Raw genomic sequence first — 24523 nt, forward strand, 5'->3', positions numbered from 1 at the left:
CTGTAAGGGGCAGACACAGATAACACTTAGCTACGTATAGAAGAAGGAGATAGCACAGCATATATTATCAGTAGGGTAAGGATTATGGCTGCTGTAAGGGGCAGACACAGATAACACTTAGCTACATATAGAAGCAGGAGATAGCACAGAATATATCATCAGTAGGGTAAGGATTATAGCTGCTGTAAGGGGCAGACACAGATAACACTTAGCTGCGTATAGAAGCAGGAGATAGCACAGCATATATCATCAGTAGGGTAAAGATTATGGCTGCTGTAAGGGGCAGATACAGATAACACTTAGCTACGTATAGAAACAGGAGATAGCACAGCATATATTATCATTAGGGTAAGGATTATGGCTGCTGTAAGGGGCAGACACAGATAACACTTAGCTACGTATAGAAGCAGGAGAAAGCACAGCATATATTATCATTAGGGTAAGGATTATGGCTGCTGTAAGGGGCAGACACAGATAACACTTAGCTACGTACAGAAGCAGGAGAAAGCACAGCATATATTATCATTAGGGTAAGGATTATGGCTGCTGTAAGGGGCAGACACAGATAACACTTAGCTACGTATAGAAGCAGGAGATAGCACAGCATATATAATCAGTAGGGTAAGGATTATAGCTGCTGTAAGAGGCAGACACAGATAACACTTAGCTACGTATAGAAGCAGGAGATAGCACAGCATATATTATCATTAGGTTAAGGATTATGGCTGCTGTAAGGGGCAGACACAGATAACACATAGCTACGTATAGAAGCAGGAGATAGCACACCATATATCATCAGTAGAGTAAGGATTATGGATGCTGTAAGGGGCAGACACAGATAACACTTAGCTACGTATAGAAGCAGGAGATAGCACAGCATATATTATCATTAGGGTAAGGATTATGGCTGCTGTAAGGGGCAGACACAGATAACACTTAGCTACGTATAGAAGCAGGAGATAGCACAGCATATATCATCAGTAGGGTAAGGATTATGGCTGCTGTAAGGGGCAGACACAGATAACACTTAGCTACGTATAGAAGCAGGAGATAGCACAGCATATATAATCAGTAGGGTAAGGATTATGGCTGCTGTAAGGGGCAGACACAGATAACACTTAGCTATGTATAGAAGCAGGAGATAGCACAGCATATATAATCAGTAGGGTAAGGATTATGGCTGCTGTAAGGGGCAGACACAGATAACACTTAGCTACGTATAGAAGCAGGAGATAGCACAGCATATATTATCAGTAGGGTAAGGATTATGGCGCTGTAAGGGGCAGACACAGATAACACTTAGCTACGTATAGAAGCAGGAGATAGCACAGCATATATCATCAGTAGGGTAAGGATTATGGCTGCTGTAAGAGGGAGACACAGATAACACTTAGCTACGTATAGAAGCAGGATATAGCACAGCATATATCATCAGTACGGTAAGGATTATGGCTGATATAAGGGGCAGACACAGATAACACTTAGCTACGTATAGAAGCAGGATATAGCGCAGCATATATCATCAGTAGGGTAAGGATTATAGCTGCTGTAAGGGGCAGACACAGATAACACTTAGCTTCGTATAGAAGCAGGGGATAGCACAGCATATATCATCAGTAGGGTAAGGATTATAGCTGCTGTAAGGGGCAGACACAGATAACACTTAGCTTCGTATAGAAGCAGGATATAGCGCAGCATATATCATCAGTAGGGTAAGGATTATAGCTGCTGTAAGGGGCAGACACAGATAACACTTAGCTTCGTATAGAAGCAGGAGATAGCACATCATATATAATCAGTAGGGTAAGGATTATGGCTGATATAAGGGGCAGACACAGATAACACTTAGCTACGTATAGAAGCAGGGGATAGCACAGCATATATCATCAGTAGGGTAAGGATTATGGCTGCTGTAAGGGGCAGACACAGATAACACTTAGCTTCGTATAGAAGCAGGAGATAGCACAGCATATATTATCATTAGGGTAAGGATTATGGCTGCTGTAAGGGGCAGACACAGATAACACTTAGCTATGTATATAAGCAGGAGATAGCACAGCATATATCATCAGTAGGGTAAGGATTATGGCTGCTGTAAGGGGCAGACACAGATAACACTTAGCTTCGTATAGAAGCAGGGGATAGCACAGCATATATTATCAGTAGGGTAAGGATTATGGCTGCTGTAAGGGGCAGACACAGATAACACTTAGCTACGTATAGAAGCAGGAGATAGCACAGAATATATCATCAGAAGGATAAGGATTATAGCTGCTGTAAGGGGCAGACACAGATAACACTTAGCTTTGTATAGAAGCGGGAGATAGCACAGCATATATCATCAGTAGGGTAAGGATTATGGCTGCTGTAAGGGGCAGACACAGATAACACTTAGCTATGTATATAAGCAGGAGATAGCACAGCATATATCATCAGTAGGGTAAGGATTATGGCTGCTGTAAGGGGCAGACACAGATAACACTTAGCTACGTATAGAAGCAGGGGATAGCACAGCATATATCATCAGTAGGGTAAGGATTATGGCTGCTGTAAGGGGCAGACACAGATAACACTTAGCTATGTATAGAAGCAGGAGATAGCACATCATATATCATCAGTAGGGTAAGGATTATGGCTGCTGTAAGGGGCAGACACAGATAACACTTAGCTATGTATAGAAGCAGGAGATAGCACATCATATATTATCAGTAGGGTAAGGATTATGGCTGCTGTAAGGGGCAGACACAGATAACACTTAGCTACCTATAGAAGCAGGAGATAGCACAGCATATATCATCAGTAGGGTAAGGATTATGGTGCTGTAAGGGGCAGACACAGATAACACAGCTACGAATAGAAGCAGGAGATAGCACAGCATATATCATCAGTAGGGTAAAGATTATGGCTGCTGTAAGGGGCAGATACAGATAACACTTAGCTATGTATAGAAACAGGAGATAGCACAGCATATATTATCATTAGGGTAAGGATTATGGCTGCTGTAAGGGGCAGACACAGATAACACTTAGCTACATATAGAAGCAGGAGAAAGCACAGCATATATTATCATTAGGGTAAGGATTATGGCTGCTGTAAGGGGCAGACACAGATAACACTTAGCTACGTATAGAAGCAGGAGAAAGCACAGCATATATTATCATTAGGGTAAGGATTATGGCTGCTGTAAGGGGCAGACACAGATAACACTTAGCTACGTATAGAAGCAGGAGATAGCACAGCATATATAATCAGTAGGGTAAGGATTATAGCTGCTGTAAGGGGCAGACACAGATAACACTTAGCTACGTATAGAAGCAGGAGATAGCACAGCATATATTATCATTAGGTTAAGGATTATGGCTGCTGTAAGGGGCAGACACAGATAACACTTAGCTACGTATAGAAGCAGGAGATAGCACAGCATATATTATCAGTAGAGTAAGGATTATGGATGCTGTAAGGGGCAGACACAGATAACACTTAGCTACGTATAGAAGCAGGAGATAGCACAGCATATATTATCATTAGGGTAAGGATTATGGCTGCTGTAAGGGGCAGACACAGATAACACTTAGCTACGTATAGAAGCAGGAGATAGCACAGCATATATCATCAGTAGGGTAAGGATTATGGCTGCTGTAAGGGGCAGACACAGATAACACTTAGCTACGTATAGAAGAAGGAGATAGCACAGCATATATTATCAGTAGGGTAAGGATTATGGCTGCTGTAAGGGGCAGACACAGATAACACTTAGCTACATATAGAAGCAGGAGATAGCACAGAATATATCATCAGTAGGGTAAGGATTATAGCTGCTGTAAGGGGCAGACACAGATAACACTTAGCTGCGTATAGAAGCAGGAGATAGCACAGCATATATCATCAGTAGGGTAAGGATTATGGCTGCTGTAAGGGGCAGACACAGATAACACTTAGCTACGAATAGAAGCAGGAGATAGCACATCATATATAATCAGTAGGGTAAGGGTTATGGCTGATGTAAGGGGCAGATACAGATAACACTTAGCTTCGTATAGAAGCAGGGGATAGCACAGCATATATCATCAGTAGGGTAAGGATTATGGCTGCTGTAAGGGGCAGACACAGATAAAACTTAGCTATGTATATAAGCAGGAGATAGCACAGCATATATCATCAGTAGGGTAAGGATTATGGCAGCTGTAAGGGGCAGACACAGATAACACTTAGCTACGTATAGAAGCAGGAGATAGCACAGCATATATCATCAGTAGGGTAAGGATTATGGTGCTGTAAAGGGCAGACACAGATAACACAGCTACGTATAGAAGCAGGAGATAGCACAGCATATATCATCAGTAGGGTAAAGATTATGGCTGCTGTAAGGGGCAGATACAGATAACACTTAGCTACGTATAGAAACAGGAGATAGCACAGCATATATTATCATTAGGGTAAGGATTATGGCTGCTGTAAGGGGCAGACACAGATAACACTTAGCTACGTATAGAAGCAGGAGAAAGCACAGCATATATTATCATTAGGGTAAGGATTATGGCTGCTGTAAGGGGCAGACACAGATAACACTTAGCTACGTATAGAAGCAGGAGAAAGCACAGCATATATTATCATTAGGGTAAGGATTATGGCTGCTGTAAGGGGCAGACACAGATAACACTTAGCTACGTATAGAAGCAGGAGATAGCACAGCATATATAATCAGTAGGGTAAGGATTATAGCTGCTGTAAGAGGCAGACACAGATAACACTTAGCTACGTATAGAAGCAGGAGATAGCACAGCATATATTATCATTAGGTTAAGGATTATGGCTGCTGTAAGGGGCAGACACAGATAACACTTAGCTACGTATAGAAGCAGGAGATAGCACAGCATATATTATCAGTAGGGTAAGGATTATGGCTGCTGCTGTAAGGGGCAGACACAGATAACACTTAGCTACGTATAGAAGCAGGAGATAGCACAGCATATATTATCATTAGGGTAAGGATTATGGCTGCTGTAAGGGGCAGACACAGATAACACTTAGCTACGTATAGAAGCAGGAGATAGCACAGCATATATCATCAGTAGGGTAAGGATTATGGCTGATGTAAGGGGCAGACACAGATAACACTTAGCTACGTATAGAAGCAGGAGATAGCACAGCATATATAATCAGTAGGGTAAGGATTATGGCTGCTGTAAGGGGCAGACACAGATAACACTTAGCTATGTATAGAAGCAGGAGATAGCACAGCATATATAATCAGTAGGGTAAGGATTATGGCTGCTGTAAGGGGCAGACACAGATAACACTTAGCTACGTATAGAAGCAGGAGATAGCACAGCATATATCATCAGTAGGGTAAGGATTATGGCTGCTGTAAGAGGGAGACACAGATAACACTTAGCTACGTATAGAAGCAGGATATAGCACAGCATATATCATCAGTACGGTAAGGATTATGGCTGATATAAGGGGCAGACACAGATAACACTTAGCTACGTATAGAAGCAGGATATAGCGCAGCATATATCATCAGTAGGGTAAGGATTATAGCTGCTGTAAGGGGCAGACACAGATAACACTTAGCTTCGTATAGAAGCAGGGGATAGCACAGCATATATCATCAGTAGGGTAAGGATTATAGCTGCTGTAAGGGGCAGACACAGATAACACTTAGCTTCGTATAGAAGCAGGATATAGCGCAGCATATATCATCAGTAGGGTAAGGATTATAGCTGCTGTAAGGGGCAGACACAGATAACACTTAGCTTCGTATAGAAGCAGGAGATAGCACATCATATATAATCAGTAGGGTAAGGATTATGGCTGATATAAGGGGCAGACACAGATAACACTTAGCTACGTATAGAAGCAGGGGATAGCACAGCATATATCATCAGTAGGGTAAGGATTATGGCTGCTGTAAGGGGCAGACACAGATAACACTTAGCTTCGTATAGAAGCAGGAGATAGCACAGCATATATCATCAGTAGGGTAAGGGTTATGGCTGATGTAAGGGGCAGATACAGATAACACTTAGCTTCGTATAGAAGCAGGAGATAGCACAGCATATATCATCAGTAGGGTAAGGATTATGGCTGCTGTAAGGGGCAGACACAGATAACACTTAGCTACGTATAGAAGCAGGAGATAGCACAGAATATATCATCAGTAGGGTAAGGATTATAGCTGCTGTAAGGGGCAGACACAGATAACACTTAGCTTTGTATAGAAGCAGGAGATAGCACAGCATATATCATCAGTAGGGTAAGGATTATGGCTGCTGTAAGGGGCAGACACAGATAACACTTAGCTATGTATAGAAGCAGGAGATAGCACAGCATATATCATCAGTAGGGTAAGGATTATGGCTGCTGTAAGGGGCAGACACAGATAACACTTAGCTATGTATAGAAGCAGGAGATAGCACAGCATATGTCATCAGTAGGGTAAGGATTATGGCTGCTGTAAGGGGCATATACAGATAACACTTAGCTTCGTATAGAAGCAGGGGATAGCATAGCATATGTCATCAGTAGGGTAAGGATTATGGCTGCTGTAAGGGGCAGATACAGATAACACTTAGCTTCGTATAGAAGCAGGAGATAGCACAGCATATGTCATCAGTAGGGTAAGGATTATGGCTGCTGTAAGGGGCAGATACAGATAACACTTAGCTTCGTATAGAAGCAGGAGATAGCACAGCATATATCATCAGTAGGGTAAGGATTATGGCTGCTGTAAGGGGCAGACACAGATAACACTTAGCTATGTATAGAAGCAGGAGATAGCACAGCATATATCATCAGTAGGGTAAGGATTATAGCTGCTGTAAGGGGCAGACACAGATAACACTTAGCTATGTATAGAAGCAGGAGATAGCACAGCATATATCATCAGTAGGGTAAGGATTATGGCTGCTGTAAGGGGCAGATACAGATAACACTTAGCTTCGTATAGAAGCAGGAGATAGCACAGCATATATCATCAGTAGGGTAAGGATTATGGCTGCTGTAAGGGGCAGACACAGATAACACTTAGCTATGTATAGAAGCAGGAGATAGCACAGCATATATCATCAGTAGGGTAAGGATTATGGCTGCTGTAAGGGGCAGATACAGATAACACTTAGCTTCGTATAGAAGCAGGAGATAGCACAGCATATATAATCAGTAGGGTAAGGATTATGGCTGATGTAAGGGGCATACATGGGTATGTGCGCTCCCAATTCAAGAGCTGCCCAAGTGAAAAAACAGTATTCGGGCAAATGTAATAGTGTGAGAGTTTAGAAAATTTGAGAGTTTAGCAGTAAATTCGAGTCTTATCTTCAAAATGGGAAAACATCTGGATGAGTTTAAATCATGAGAGTCTTTTGAGTCTAAAAACAGCGAGTTTGTATGTTCTCAAGGCCTGAATCATTACGGATCGCTATTCTGGTTATACGCACGCAGCGCAATTGCGAATATTGTGATTTCTACATATTTGCATTCGCATTGCGATCGCAGCCTGACATAAGGACGCCAACTTCCCCCTTACTCACATCCGTATACTAGGGCAACATAGAGAAACAATCGGTAACATTGGACCCATACGCACAGTTACAGCAGGTCAGACCTCACTCAGGAATTGCTAACTTCACGCACGCTATGAGGCCTCAGGCGGCGTCTGACTGCGTTCGCCGGACCCCCCCCCCCCCGTCACCACCCACAAACGGCACTTCCTGTCAATCACTCCACCATCAGTCCTGAGCGCAGTGGCTAGTTTGCGCACGCATACGCAGTACGTAATAATTGACCGATTGCGTGCCTATAAGCAACTGCGTTCCTCGCTGAATCAGGCCCTCAGACTCTATTACATTGGCCGAGTTTACTGCTAAACCCTCACACTTTCTAAACTCTCACCCTATTACTTTTGGCCCTAAATGTAAATTATTGTCCAAAAGAAAAATATTTTGAGCTTTAATAATGTATAAAATGGCAGATTTGGGAATGGAAAAAATTGCAATTAAACAAAAAATGCTGCTTTTTACCAAACAAAACTAGTTTAAAAGCAAAACAGAAAAGTTGATTTTATGGTAATTTGAGGCCACTTAATTATTTATTTGTAATTTTTAAACTTCCATTTGCCTAATTAGGGGAGGGGGTGTCCTAGTGCTTCTGAGTGAAGTCCCAAGGTTTTCTCTGACTTTGCACATGTTCCTGACATGAGAGAATACACCTGTGTTAATTCCTATAGAAAGTAGCACACCTGAATTTCTCGCGCCCAATTGAATAAGAAAAGCATTGCGCCGAGACTACATCTAAGCAGACATCAGTGCTGCTCACCAGAATCTTCTATCACATTAGCAGTGCGAAAAAGACACTTTATATAGGAGACTTACATTTGGCGCCCATGTGACGTCACCTACGATGCGCCTGGCCCTTTAAGACAACTGCTGAGCGGTCCTACGGGAGCCGCAGCAACTACCTGGAAGTAGAGGGACGCACCGCCGGGGACGCACCGCAGCGTGCCCCCAGCGGCTGCAGAGGCATAGGGCTGAAGCCTGGCGCGCTGCGACACTTACTATGCAAATGTCGCAGCTGCCGGCATATGTATGGAGACGCCCAACTGCGGCTTCACAAATCAAAGCAGCCGTGTAAAAAGACGCAGCATGGGCCGCAGATCAGTCGATCATCGGTCTTCTGAGTAGCCCTATGGCTATTTACAATGGTCCTAAAAAACGGTTGCGACCCCCCTCCCCCTGCGCGTTTCTCTAATCACCCCTCTGTCACCACTCACGATCCCTAACTGTCTATCACTTTGGGTCTAAATCCTTTCTGCGAGCGACATCGCAGCAGCCCAGGGACGCATGCGCTGTGTGACTTGGACGCATGCACTGTAATAATAACAACATTGGCCAAACTGCGCAAATATCGGAATATCGTACAATCAGAATGATTCGGGACCCTTTGCCTTTACAGGCTTTCAACATGGACACAGTATTACCCCAGGAAGCAGATGACTGGCTGGAAAGTGTGGTGTATTGCAAACAACAAGGAATCTAGAGACATCCTGTCCAAAGTTTACGATGTTCACCCCAATATAATGGCTGCTGATGGAGAAAGTAAATAATAACATCAGGTTGTACGTACTGGAGCCAGACACGTGCCAGTCTCTGCATTCCTGGATGGCAACATAATTATCTAAACTTATTTTAATCTGTCCGCTGTGTGCTTTGTTATCAAATGTGATCTGCAAGAAACAAAGCAATGCACAGGTTACCATTCAGTAAGATGTGTCGTACACACGCGGCATGCATTCCTTACTGAGCAATCCGAGCACATAATGGGCCCCATTAATGCCCAGACACTGTGGCGAGTCGTCTGCCATTGACCGGTGGTTTATGATCTGTGCAGGACTCACTGCACGTGTGCAGACCTGGTCCTACACAGCAGACGTCGCTGGATGGACAGTGGGCCTGATTCAGAGCCGCTCGTAAGCGGCCGCTCGTTCGTTCCGAGCGATGTTTGCACAACTGCGCATGCGTAGGGATCGTAATACGCATGCGCGAACCAGTCAGTGCGGCCGAAAATCGTTTGTTCGCTAAATAGCGAATGCCTGCTATTTTGAGTGACAGAATGAGGCGTATGTGGGTGGTAACAGGGGAAGGTGCTTGAAAACGGGGAGTGGAGATCCGAACGCAGGCGTGCTTAAAGGTCAAAACGGGTGTTTTATGGGTGTGCATAATTAATACAGTAGCGTCATTGACCACGTAACTGGGTTATTTTATAGTCAGAACTGCTCGCAAGATTATGGTAGCAAAAACCAACCACAAGAATAGCGAGCAGTTCATACGCTGGTCGATGTACTCGATTAATCTAATAAATAGCGGACATGACGTAGGATGCGAGCGGCCAGGGGGCGTAGTTTCCCAAAAAACGACCGCATGTTTTGTTCGCTCGTTCAGACCTAGAGGCGTGAACAGACCGCAAAGAGCGAACGGTTCATTTGAATAGCCACCCCTATTTTCTGAACGAGCGAGCGCAAATAGCGTCTGGCTCTGAATCAGGCCCAGTGTGCTGCTGTTTGGGGGCCGGGAGGGGGAGCGCTGAGGATAACAGGGGCGTATCAGCAATGTTTTTGAGGCGTGCCGATGCCAGTGGCTGCTGCTTTGGTTGCAGAAACGCTGGCCTCCGCAGCTTAGGTAAGGGGAGCACTATGAGCAACTTTAGGTTTCCTCAGATGCCCGATGTTGCCAATAGTGATATGATGCTTCGTCCTCGGAGGCAGGCAGCGGATCTTAGAGGCCGGCAGTCGGCGTATTTTTACATAAGACGCCACCTGCAGCGTTAACATAACTTCTCAGATCCGCTGCTACGAAAGGCGCAGCACCTACACCACTTGTGTCCATTTCCCAATCAGGCCCAATAAATCGGAGAAACGCCCTAATTATAATTACATTTACGTTATTATCAGATGCTGTGAGATGTTTGTTCTGAGCAGCCCGACCTCGGATACCTGTGTATGCAATAAACCCGACCTCGGATACCTGTGTATGCAATAAACCTGACCTCGGATACCTGTGTATGCAATAAACCCGACCTCGGATACCTGTGTATGCAATAAACCCGACCTCGGATACCTGTGTATGCAATAAACCCGACCTCGGATACCTGTGTATGCAATAAACCCGACCTCGGATACCTGTGTATGCAACAAACCCGACCTCGGATACCTGTGTATGCAATAAACCCGACCTCGGATACCTGTGTATGCAATAAACCCGACCTCGGATACCTGTGTATGCAATAAACCCAAATCTATTTCATTTTAATGCTGATCCAAAGTCCTCCGGAAATGTGTTGCAATTTATATGACGCAAATGAACTTGTCTAACTGTAAACAACGGTGACTTTGTCCAACACACAGACGTAGAGACAGTGGCCAAGACTCAGAGGGCCTGATTCAGAGCCGGACGCTCTGACCACAGCGCTCGCTCTGAATCAGGGCCCTCCTACCTTTTTTTGGAGCGTCCTCATGGACGCTCGCATAGCTGTGGGTTACCACCCACAGCTATAGTGAGCGTCCATGATGATGGTCGGGATGGTCTTGACCATCGCGACCATCGGGCTTGCGACGGAGACCCTGCGGTAGGGTCTCGCTGCCGCAAGCCCTGGAGTGATTTTGGCTCTATCAGAGCCAAAATCACTCCCACTGACATCACTAGTGATGTCAGTGGGGCCGGCTTGAGACGGTAGGCGTTCCCATGGGAACGTCTCCGCCTGGCAGGCACGCCCCCGGGCACGCCCACCAAAGGGGGCGTGCTGTCAATCAACATCGACAGCACGCCCCCTTTGGTGCGAGACCCGGAGCGATGGAGAGCCCGTCGCTCGCCGGGTCTCGCGCATGCGCACGACGGAGCTCCCTCCGTCGTGCGCATGCGCAGTGGGGGAACATCGACCCGCTTGCGAGCGTACTGCCGCTCACGAGCGGGTCTGAATGACCCCCAGAGTCGGGCTGATTACATCTTCAGAGAAGAGTAGGACAATATATGTAGCATTACTGTACCTATAAGTGATAGTCAGAGGCCACTCCGTGTCCAATTAGCTACAGGGGCACACATGCAGGTGGCAGAGCAGAATGAGCCCGTGCCACTTTTTTTCACAATAAACAACCGGATCTCTGTAGGTAGAGATGACGCAAAGCGGACAATGGCGGTCATCATCCAGCCACATTTACCAACATGCCCAATAATAATCCAATTAGTTTTAATGGCTGACTTGTGAACAGGCTGCGGCATAGGGTTAATTGGCCATTGTTGATGCCAGTGTAACCTAAGGACAGATTGGTACGTTATACGCTATTCGCTAAGCAGCACATGGCACATCACACGTTCTCACGGTCACTGTAAAGTCATAGCAGTCTGGCAGCTCGTGATGGCGGATGGTCTGCAGGTTGATAGCTTTCAGCTTAAACACGATCTCCACTATGACGAGCCTGCGGAGATAAATAATTCACCTGGTGAGCGCACAGCGGCACAGGGACACTGGGCAGCTCACTCTGAGACCCTGACTCACCGGTAAAAGTCCAGTGTCATGTTCCAGAGCTTCTCTGCCAGAGCGTGATCAGTTATCGGTGTCATTGGCTCCACATAGAAGCATTCTAGGAGCAGAGAGATAACGATATTACACCCTCTATACGATCCCTACATGATTCTTCCATCTGACAGAGGAGACTTAGTATCGGCTAATTGCTAACGGCACGTTTATGTTGGCATGGGTCTATGTCAGGGTTTCACTTAAGGGGACTGATGCAATGTTATAATATATATTCTATGTACAGCGCTGTGTACACTTTGCTGTACCCTAAAAATCTAGCTAATACTCTAATACACCCACGGGTGTCTCTGGTGCCTCCGCCTGATGTATTGTGATTTGTGTACTCTCTTACTTGGTGTTTTCTCTCCAGTATGTTTACATAGTGGTCATGCGCTATTAGATACACAATAATTCCTTGTCTTTCATTATGTTCTATGTTTGTGCTTATGATACTGTAATGGTGCATACACACGGTCAGATCTGTCAGATGACCGATGACCGATGATCGATTGAACGATTGAAGACTGCATTAAAATGAATGAAATCGTCCAAATCTGACTGCAAACACATCAGATGTCAGATATCGTTATCTGACATCAGATATGAACGACTGAACGATTTTTAAAATCGTTATCGTTCAGATCTGACACAAAATCTGATTGTGTGTATGCAAATTACTGACTGACTGGGATCTGTACTTAGAACGCGCCGGTCTTCTACAGCGATGTCTTTCGCTACTGACTCCACCTCACAATCTCCCAGCCCCCCGCCAATCAGCGACTGCCGGCAGCTCTCGTGGAAAGCAGATAAAAGAGGCGTGGCTTTCTAGGCGCAAACCTGGCGCTGATTGGCTGGGAGTTGCGAGCCTGGAATTGACGTGTTGGAGAAAGTAGGTGGGGAAGAGCGCCCCTTACGGCAGCAGCCTCACGTGTTGTGCCTCCCGCACGCCCTCCCTCATTACGTAATAGCTACGTCACGCAGCCAGGTGGCCAATCAGGAGCTGAACTGGGCAGAACGTAAACAGTGCCCGCACATGGCTAAGGCATCGGGTCCATGTGAGAGCACAGACCACCATTAGTGCGTGAGAACAGCAGCCGGTGGCGGTCACCCCTATCCCGCTTCCCCCGGGTAACTGTGGGCGCTCTGTGTACTGGTAGTTTTCTTGACATTTTCAGGTTAGCTATAACAAAGTATTTATTATGGGTTTTGGCGATTTTTTTTTCCCATCAAATTTTATACAGTTTTATTCCAAATTCTGTCATTTATTGCTGATAGAAATCCGTCACAAAAAGAATCACATTAATATCTTAATTAGTCTTTGAGATATTGAAATTCAAAAAGCGTTCTGGACAAAGGGTCTAAGCGAATGATACATAGAAGCAGATTACTGGCAGTTACATGTAAGAGAGGATCCCCCTATAGTGACCGACAAGTCATCGTCTAAGCGGGAGTAGAGAAATGACAGAATCTGATTGGCTGCTGGTGGGCGACGCCTCCAGGTCCATACGGCTACCTGTACATGTGTTCCATACCTGTCCTATACAGGGATCTGCCTGTTACCTTTCTCAATGTTTGGGTCAATATCAAAGGTGTCATTTCCGGGGAAGATGCTGCCCTGTCTATAGAAGTACTGGCAGGCCGTCAGCCCGGCATATGCTCCGTCCCCACTCTCATAGGCATGGTTCCCAAGAGAGATGTTCCTTAGCTCCAGGTACTGGGGATGAAAGGTACAGTTATTAGTATTACACTGAGAACACACAACACTCTAAGATTACATCTAAGGAGTCACTATCTCAGCCAGTGATCAGTGGGGTCTAAAGTGACAGACAGTTCAGCTTATGTCAGACTCCTGGGATCACTGGCTGAAAGATCCGAGGAATCATAGACAGCAGCCCCCCCCCCGCCCCGTTCCCCCCCCAGTGCTCAGTCTCTCCAGCCCCCTGCGCCTCCACAGTCAGAATATGGTCAGATGCTGATTTCAGCCAGTTCCAAGTGTTGCCTATGCCTAGGGCCGGCCCTGCACGTGTGTGTAATATGCAGCTGGCGGTGCTTCCAGGGCTTACATCATATCGGGCCAGAGGCCAGATGGCGCCCTGCCCCCCGGCCTAGCCCACCCCTGCATACCAGTTATGTGACACCCAGTGACTTGTTTCTTGCCCTGTATTAGGCCCACATAGTATAAAGACTGTAATTTACAAACATTTCTCAAAGGTCCGAGTAATTCTTGCCTAATTAAATAGACTCTTCGCCAATCAGACGCAGACTTTCATTCTCTATCTTACTATAGATATATAAAATCCAACTGTCCATCGGTTTAGGCCGGATTCGCACCTTTGAGTAACACTAGTAGAGAGAACACTCAGTAACGATATCCCCAGATTAAGCTGCGTGCACAGCCGACTGGGGATATAGTCAACGACTTGCGGGAGCGTGCATCGTTGGTCGTTCGGACCATACACAGTAGACGATATGAACGATATATCGTTGAACGATATCGTTATCGTTCACTTTTATCGTCTAGTGTGTATGCGGCATTAGTTGTTCTCTGAGGGCACCCAAGTGCTCCAATTTGAAGCAGATTGTAATGTAGAGGTTTATTACATGTAAGCTAGGTCCGAGGTACAGTAACAGAGGATTGTTACTCAGGGCAGAGAGAAGTGAGCGGTGGACACGTGGTAAGGATTAGTGATCGGATACCCCTTTTCCACTAAAATCTCGGGTCTGACACAGAATATGGTACATTGTTCCAAACCGGGTCAGACCCTGGATTTACCATTTACCCATTCGGGGGGTCCTTTCGGGAGGCTGCCAGATGTCACAGCTGTTACCAAGGTTACGGGCAGGGAGAGATTACAGCTCCCTATATGAAGTGGGGATGGGGTAAAAACAGGAACTGTCCGGACCATACGGGGAGGCTGTAATCTCTCCCTCCCCGGTGACAGCTTCCGAATACCACCCAGTCACCATGCTGTAAACGGGTCTCTGGTCGGAAGACCCGGATTACCAGTTTCCACTGAGCCTGACTGGGTTTTACCCACGTAAAACCCTGCTGGAGACCCGGAAGGAATGCCGACAACCAATCCAGGATTTATACCTAGGAGCCGCTACCTGGGTTGACACGGCAATAACCCAGGTATTTTGTCCGGTGGGAAAGGGGTATAACATTGCGTGCACACCCTCGGCCTTGTTGCTGATGGCTGGCTGTGTACAGCGGCCGTGCACAGGGAATATTTAGGGTAGAATAGGGATACACAGGGCCCGATTCAGAGCTGAACGCTCTGACCAGAGCGCTCGCTCTGAATCAGGACCCTCCTACCTGTTTTTGGAGCGTCCTCATGGACGCTCGCATAGCTGTGGGTGACCACCCACAGCTTATGCGTGCGTCCATGATGATGGTCGCGATGGTCAAAGACCATCGCGACCATCGGGCTTGAAACGAGACCCTGCGGAACTATGGGAACGCCTCCGTCTGGCCGCCACGCCCCCGGCACGCCCACCAAAGGGGGCATGCTGTCAGTCACCATCGACAGCACGCCCCCTTTGGTGCGAGACCCCGAGCGACGTATTTCTCGTCGCTCGCCGGGTCTCGCGCATGCGCACGACAGAGCTCCCTCCGTCGTGCGCATGCGCATTCTCACAACATCGACCCGCTAGCGAGCGAACTTTGCTCGCGAGCGGGTCTGAATGACCCCCACAGTCCATAATCTACAAACTATGAAATACAGGAAAGTGATTCAAGACGGTGTAATTTGCAGATCAGTCCTAAACATAAAATGTGCCCCTCCCCAAAACAACTAAACACATACAAAGCTATGATAAATAACCTTTAGGTGTAATATATTTGTTCATAGTACAGTAAGATAGAATATTTGCACATTATTTACAAACTGAAGAGGATAATCACGGTAGAGTGAGTCTGTGCACAATTATCATTGGTGCATTGAGTGCTCTCAGGCCAAATGGGAAAATGGGCGTAACTGTAATTGCGCTGCGGAATATGTGTGCGCTATATAAATAACTGGTAATAATAATAATAAATCTACAACTTGTTGGTGCATCTTCCCACAACTGACCAATGACACACTTATAGATAGATGGAATTGACTTACTCGTTCGATTGTAAAAGTGATGTGCTCATACACCTCTTTCTGGCGATAAACAGCGTACGTATCGTCTCTCGCATCCTTGTAATCTTTCAGGAACAAGTGTTTGAACGCCACCGTGTTCTCCTCCTTGAAGGTGACAACCATCTGATTGCTGAGTCCGAAAAACACCAGCTGAAGTCGGGATGGAGACACACTGCAGGTCATTCATACTCTTCATACAGCAGAGATATATTATAATGTAGTTAGTGCCCTAATCACTATTGCAGCATATCCAAGCGAATGGTTAGGCTGCATGCTTAGTGATGTCACTGATTCATAGTGAAGGGATAGGCTGCATGCTTAGTGATGTCACTGATTCATAGTGAAGGGATAGGCTGCACTCTCAGTGATGTAACTGGTCCCTAGTAAATGGATAGGCTGCATTTTCAGTGATGTCACTGGCTCTTAGTAAATGGATAGGCTGCACTCTCAGTGATGTCACTGGCTCCTAGTGAATGGATAGGCTGCACTCTCAGTGATGTCACTGGTCAATAGTGAATGGATAGGCTGCACTCTCAGTGATGTCACTGACTCCTAGTGAATGGATAGGCTGCACTCTCAGTGATGTCACTGGTCCCTAGTGAATGGATAGGCTGCACTCTCAGTGATGTCACTGACTCCTAGTGAATGGATAGGCTGCACTCTCAGTGATGTCACTGACTCCTAGTGAATGGATAGGCTGCACTCTCAGTGATGTCACTGACTCCTAGTGAATGGATAGGCTGCACTCTCATTGATGTCACTGACTCCAAGTGAATGGATAGGCTGCATGCTCAGTGATGTCACTGACTCCTAATGAATGGATAAGCTGCACTCTCAGTGATGTCACTGGCTCCTAGTGAATGGATAGGCTGCACCCTCAGTGATGTCACTGACTCCTAATGAATGGATAGGCTGCACTCTCAGTGATGTCACTGGCTCCTAGTGAATGGATAGGCTGCACTCTCAGTGATGTCACTGACTCCTAATGAATGGATAGGCTGCACCCTCAGTGATGTCACTGACCCCTAATGAATGGATAGGCTGCACTCTCAGTGATGTCACTGACTCCAAATGAATGGATAGGCTGCACTCTCAGTGATGTCACTGGTCCCTAGTGAATGGATAGGCTGCACTCTCAGTGATGTCACTGGCTCCTAGTGAATGGATAGGCTGCACTCTCAGTGATGTCACTGACTCCTAGTGAATGGATAGGCTGCACTCTCAGTGATGTCACTGGCTCCTAGTGAATGGATAGGCTGCACTCTCAGTGATGTCACTGACTCCTAGTGAATGGATAGGCTGCATGGTCAGTCATGGCTATAGGGCACTTACGTGCCAGCAGGTCAGCTCAATTAGGCGACATCTGCATATAACTGTCATTAGTGTCAGTAATGGATTAATTATGGTAAAACTACTGGTTAAATACACTGAAGACTAGTGGGCCCCGTTAGGATAAGTCTATGAAGCTTGTGCAGTACATTAAACTAAAAAGGACAATTTGTATAGAAGGTCACTAATTAGTCATGTTTTATAGCAGAGGCTCTAGGAACGCACTGTGCCCAATCTGGCAGCATAATCTCCAAGAATTAATATTACCTTTGTTATGTGGGCGACATGGGACCACTATAAAGACCTCAAGACACAAACAGTTCCAGCTGCAGCCCTCACCTGGATGGTCACCACGGCGATCTTTAGTATCTGAATGCAAAGCTTCCACGGCTTGCGGCCACGAGCACGGAATTTCTCACAGGGATTCATGAAGAAAAACTTCAGTTTCCTCCTCAGCTGGTCTTCTATGAGGAGCTCCTCTGTCATGGAGCTGGTTTTGGCCATATAGGGACCCTCCGTCTCATCCAGGGAAGCCGACGCTTTCACCATTCTGTCGCTGTTTTCCATAAGTACCCGGAGGAAACGGTACTGTGTGTATTATATTACCTTACTTACTATCACTCTAAACTCTGAAATACAAAAGTAACAGAAAATAAGGTGTTTTTTTTTTTAAATTGTAATTATTAAATACACCAACAGTATTACCACAGCAGGTTACACGTCTGATTCAGATATAAAGAGCAGAGGCACCAAATCCTACGGGGAAGTCCCGGCACTTTTCTGTGTCAGAGCTCACAAGAACCTTAATCTGGTAATAATGAATAATGAACCTGAGGAAGCTGAATCCCACAACGGTCACCCTGCTGGTGAGAGCTATTGGGGGTATCAGCTGCAAAGGCTTCCCCATGCAGACTGCGGCACTCATGTTCTTATCACTAGGATGGTAATAGCGGAAAACCCTTACTGGAAACAATAGCATTTAAATAATAATAATAATAATAATAATAATAATTTTGCTTTATTATTAAGGAAAATGTTAATGGAAGCACAAGTCCAGGCTTCCAGTCCACAGTGCATGGAGAACCAAAAGAGCCAGGTCACGTATGCACAGAAGGTGTATGGCAGTAAAGCTGTAAAGGTGCGTATCCACTTGCCGATAGAAGAACGACAGTACCATTACAACATTGTAATCGTACAGTCGTTCCTCATCCTGGATAGTGCCTCCCTCATCCCCGAACATGCACAATCTGTCGTTGTCGGCAGATTGACCGGCATGTTCAGGTGATGATTGATGTCGGAAACGACCAGTGGGAGTACGCATCGCTGGTCGTTTTCGACATTTTAATGCCCGATTTGTGAACGATTAATGAGTCATTGAACGATAACGATGTAGTTATCGTTTAATCGCTCATTTTAATCGCCTAGTGGATATGCGGCTTAAGAGTTCTCCGCTGACAGAGTGAATCATAGATCTGCATAGACCCAAGAGGACGAAAGCAGGTTATAATGAGAGCACTAAACACTCCCAATACTGGATGAGAGCTCCCACCAACTGGTTGGAGCAAAGTCCCTCAGACACTCAGTTTAGATACTGGAAACTGGTACTAGGTGAGAAGAGCAGTAATGACCCTCTGCCATATGTCAGGCACACAGGACATTATTCATTGATGTCAGTAAATTCAATATTTACGTACTGTACATCTACAATGCTTGCAGATCCGCGCATGTGCAGGAGTCACTCTGTGCATACATGTGCCGATCCGTGCATGTGCAGGAGTCACTCTGTGCATACATGTGCCGATCCGTGCATGTGCAGGAGTCACTCTGTGCATACATGTGCCGATCCGTGCATGTGCAGGAGTCACTCTGTGCATACATGTGCCGATCCGTGCATGTGCAGGAGTCACTCTGTGCATACATGTGCCGATCCGTGCATGTGCAGGAGTCACTCTGTGCATACATGTGCCGATCCGTGCATGTGCAGGAGTCACTCTGTGCATACATGTGCCGATCCGTGCATGTGCAGGAGTCACTCTGTGCATACATGTGCCGATCCGTGCATGTGCAGGAGTCACTCTGTGCATACATGTGCCGATCCGTGCATGTGCAGGAGTCACTCTGTGCATACATGTGCCGATCCGTGCATGTGCAGGAGTCACTCTGTGCATACATGTGCCGATCCGTGCATGTGCAGGAGTCACTCTGTGCATACATGTGCCGATCCGTGCATGTGCAGGAGTCACTCTGTGCATACATGTGCCGATCCGTGCATGTGCAGGAGTCACTCTGTGCATACATGTGCCGATCCGTGCATGTGCAGGAGTCACTCTGTGCATACATGTGCCGATCCGTGCATGTGCAGGAGTCACTCTGTGCATACATGTGCCGATCCGTGCATGTGCAGGGGCCACTGTGTGCATACATGTGCCGATCCGTGCATGTGCAGGGGCCACTGTGTGCATACATGTGCCGATCCGTGCATGTGCAGGAGTCACTGTGCATACATGTGCCGATCCGTGCATGTGCAGGAGTCACTCTGTGCATACATGTGCCGATCCGTGCATGTGCAGGAGTCACTCTGTGCATACATGTGCCGATCCGTGCATGTGCAGGAGTCACTCTGTGCATACATGTGCCGATCCGTGCATGTGCAGGAGTCACTCTGTGCATACATGTGCCGATCCGTGCATGTGCAGGAGTCACTCTGTGCATACATGTGCCGATCCGTGCATGTGCAGGAGTCACTCTGTGCATACATGTGCCGATCCGTGCATGTGCAGGAGTCACTCTGTGCATACATGTGCGATCCGTGCATGTGCAGGAGTCACTCTGTGCATACATGTGCGATCCGTGCATGTGCAGGAGTCACTCTGTGCATACATGTGCCGATCCGTGCATGTGCAGGAGTCACTCTGTGCATACATGTGCCGATCCGTGCATGTGCAGGAGTCACTCTGTGCATACATGTGCCGATCCGTGCATGTGCAGGAGTCACTCTGTGCATACATGTGCCGATCCGTGCATGTGCAGGAGTCACTCTGTGCATACATGTGCCGATCCGTGCATGTGCTGGAGTCACTCTGTGCATACATGTGCCGATCCGTGCATGTGCTGGAGTCACTCTGTGCATACATGTGCCGATCCGTGCATGTGCAGGAGTAACTCTGTGCATACATGTGCCGATCCGTGCATGTGCTTGAGTCACTCTGTGCATACATGTGCCGACCCGTGCATGTGCTGGAGTCACTCTGTGCATACATGTGCCGATCCGTGCATGTGCAGGAGTCACTCTGTGCATACATGTGCCGATCCGTGCATGTGCAGGAGTCACTCTGTGCATACATGTGCCGATCCGGGCATGTGCAGGAGTCACTCTGTGCATACATGTGCCGATCCGTGCATGTGCAGGAGTCACTCTGTGCATACATGTGCCGATCCGGGCATGTGCAGGAGTCACTCTGTGCATACATGTGCCGATCCGTGCATGTGCAGGAGTCACTGTGCATACATGTGCCGATCCGTGCATGTGCTGGAGTCACTCTGTGCATACATGTGCCGATCCGTGCATGTGCAGGAGTCACTCTGTGCATACATGTGCCGATCCGTGCATGTGCAGGAGTCACTCTGTGCATACATGTGCCGATCCGTGCATGTGCAGGAGTCACTCTGTGCATACATGTGCCGATCCGCGCATGTTCAGGAGTCACTCTGTGCATACATGTGCCGATCCGCGCATGTGCAGGAGTCACTCTGTGCATGCATGTGCCGATCCGCGCATGTGCAGGAGTCACTCTGTGCATACATGTGCCGATCCGTGCATGTGCAGGAGTCACTCTGTGCATACATGTGCCGATCCGTGCATGTGCAGGAGTCACTCTGTGCATACATGTGCTGATCTGTTTATGTGATGTCGCTCGCAGTGCCCCAAAAGCTGCGGCATGATTACCATTCTGCTGGCGTTTAGGGGGGAGGCGACGGGCTGGGTTCCAGACAATTGTCCCCACAGTGTGATTTCACGGAACATCCTGAGTAACCTAAAGGGTTACTGAGATGTCTGATGGTCACGTAGCTGATCTGACGCTGCCTCCTCGGGCACAGCATCGGATCACAGAAAGCTGCAGTGAGCGACATTTTACTAAACACGCCAACGGCGGCTTTTGCATAATTTTGCACAGGCGCTGCATATGTAGACGCCTTTACCATCCCTCTCTGAATGAGCCCCACAGTAAGATGGTGTTACGCTAGCTCCAGAGAAAACAGAAGCTGCGCAGAGAGGACAGGCTATATATACCGTGAGCTAACACTCGGGCAGCGATGAGACTGCGCCAGGAAGAAGGAACATTATTATTACGTGTGTCAGGATCACGATTCCCACGCATCCCGCAGTGATATGCTGAGAACAATGCATCCGGGTCACAAGAAGACACAACAAGATGCCACATATAGAACCTTTTTAACGACCCATCTGCTCAAATTCTGGGGCTGATACTGATTTGGACGCATATGCGTAAAACCAAAAGTGCTTAAAACGCGCACACAGAACTATGATTTACGCCCGTATGCGGAGACGGTCATCTCTGGATGTGTCCAGCTCTCCCCCCGGTGGGGAGCAGGTATACCTCTGGCATACTCTCGCCCGCAGGGACGTTTCTAGAGAGGAGGGGCCCCGTGACAGAGACTGTCCGGTGGACGGCAGCACACAGAGCGCAGTGCGCCCAGCGCTGCATTTATAGACTCTGGGCACTAGAGTGTGCCCAGAGTCTATAGCGTATGAGCAGGTCTCCAGGAAAATGGCCGCGGTGGCCATTTTCCCTGTACTACTCAAGCGCAAAGCAACGGGAAAATGGCTGCGTCGGCCATTTTCCTACCGTTTTTACAGCTCTGACACCGGCGCCGACGTGGGACTCCGGAGAGGTAAGTATAAGATGGGTGCAGGGTGTGTGGTGTGGGCCCTCCCGTGGACCCAGGGGCTCGTGTGCACCGCACACCCTGCACTCATTATAAATACGCCCCAACTCGCCCGTACACACTAACACCCAACCAGGGGCCTGATTCAGAGATTGACGCTGCTGCGAAAATATGCTATTTGTTCCAAAGCTTACCAGGGCATAAGGACGCCCACCGCAGCCTTCTCATCTGCATACGATGTCCCTTACCTGCGTAAGTATCGGTAACATCAACCAGCAATTCAGGCCTAGCAGCAGGTCTGACCGGTCTCAGATACAGCGGCTCTCCTGACACACAGAGAACTCTCACGCTGTGTATGCTAATTTATGCACGCCCATGTAACAGCGTTTACACGGTCAGACACGCCTGCGTGATTCTGACCAACCCCCCATTACCTCCCCCAAATACTGACTACCTGTCACTCACTCTGTGAATGGGTTCTCTGTACATGCAGAATCACATGATAATCGTAGCGCGGCTTATACACATGCGCAATGGCAAAAAGTCTGAAATAATGGCCACAGCGTACATCTATGAATCAGGCCCCTATGCACTGCCTCCAGTAGTGCCCCCTATGCAGTGCCCCCCCTATGAAGTACCCCCAGTAGTGTCCCCCCTATGCACTGCCTCCAGTAGTGCCCCCCCTATGCACTGCCCCCAGTAGTACCCCCCTATGCACTGCCCCCAGTAGAGCCCCCTATGCAGTGCCCCCCTATGCAGTGTCCCCAGTAGTGCTCCCCCTATGAAGTACCCCCAGTAGTGCCTCCCCTATGCAGTGCCTCCAGTAGTGCCCCCCTATGCAGTGCCCCAGTAGTGCCCCCCCTATGCAGAGCCCCCAGTAGCGCCCCCCTATGCACTGACCCCTATGCAGTGCCTCCAGTAGTGCCACCCCAATGCAGTGCCTCCAGTAGTGCCCCCCCTATGCAGTGCCTCCAATAGTGCCCCCCCTATGCAGTGCCTACAGTAGTACCCCCCCTATTCAGTGCCCCATAGTGCCCCCTTATACAGTGCCCCCAGTAGTGCCCTCCTATGCAGTGCCTCCAGTAGTGCCCCCTATGCAGTGCCTCCAGTAGTAACCCCCTATGCAGTGCCTCCAGTAGTGGCCCCCTATGCAGTGCCTCCAGTAGTACCCCCCCTATGCAGTGCCTCCAGTAGTACCCCCCCTATGCAGTGCCTCCAGTAGTGCCCCCCTATGCAGTGACCCAGTAGTGCCCCCCCTATGCAGTGCCTCCAGTAGTGCCCCCCCTATGCAGTGCCTCCAGTAGTGCCCCCCCTATGCAGTGCCTCCAGTAGTGCCCCCCTATGCAGTGCCTCCAGTAGTGCCCCCCTATGCAGTGCCTCCAGTAGTACCCCCCCTATGCAGTGCCTCCAGTAGTGCCCCCCTATGCAGTGCCTCCATTAGTACCCCCCTATGCAGTGACCCAGTAGTGCCCCCCCTATGCAGTGCCTCCAGTAGTGCCCCCCCTATGCAGTGCCCCCAGTAGTAGTCCCCATATGCAGTGCCCCCAGTAGAGCCCCCCCTATGCACTGCCTCCAGTAGTGCCCCCTATGCAGTGCCCCCCCTATGCAGTGTCCCCAGTAGTGCCCCCCCATGCAGTGCCTCCAGTAGTGCCCCCCTATGCAGTGCCTCCAGTAGTACCCCCCCTATTCAGTGCCTCCAGTAGTGCCTCCCCTATGCAGTGCCCCCAGTAGTGCCCCCGCTATGCAGTGCCTCCAGTAGTGCCCCCTATGCAGTGCCTCCAGTAGTGCCCCCCCTATGCAGTGCCTCCAGTAGTACCCCCCTATTCAGTGCCTCCAGTAGTGCCTCCCCTATGCAGTGCCCCCAGTAGTGCCCCCGCTATGCAGTGCCTCCAGTAGTGCCCCCTATGCAGTGCCTCCAGTAGTGCCCCCCCTATGCAGTGCCTCCAGTAGTGCCCCCCTATGCAGTGCCTCCAGTAGTGCCCCCCCTATGCAGTGCCTCCAGTAGTGCCCACCTATGCAGTGTCCCCAGTAGTGCCTCCCCTATGCAGTGCCTCCAGTAGTACCCCCCTATGCAGTGCCTCCAGTAGTGC

At 48.1% G+C, this 24523-nt stretch overlaps 1 protein-coding gene across 6 annotated transcripts in view; it reads right to left on the reverse strand.

Annotated features, from left to right (window-relative positions):
- MCOLN3 (mucolipin TRP cation channel 3) overlaps positions 1-24523 on the reverse strand; it is a 96954-nt gene that overhangs the window by 45462 nt on the left and 26969 nt on the right. For all 6 annotated transcript variants that reach the window (XM_088463706.1, XM_088463710.1, XM_088463707.1 and 3 more), the window contains exons 2-7: positions 17865-18154; positions 16179-16346; positions 13630-13783; positions 12049-12133; positions 11872-11968; positions 9124-9223 (exon numbers count right to left, since the gene is read on the reverse strand). In XM_088463706.1, the coding sequence (XP_088319832.1) occupies positions 9124-9223; positions 11872-11968; positions 12049-12133; positions 13630-13783; positions 16179-16346; positions 17865-18092 (832 nt within the window). In that variant the 5' untranslated portion in view covers positions 18093-18154. The remainder of the gene's footprint in view (positions 1-9123; positions 9224-11871; positions 11969-12048; positions 12134-13629; positions 13784-16178; positions 16347-17864; positions 18155-24523) is intronic.

This window comes from Taudactylus pleione, unplaced genomic scaffold (genome assembly GCF_031769625.1).
Source record: "Taudactylus pleione unplaced genomic scaffold, aTauple2 ptg001431l, whole genome shotgun sequence".
Lineage (NCBI taxonomy): Eukaryota > Metazoa > Chordata > Amphibia > Anura > Myobatrachidae > Taudactylus > Taudactylus pleione.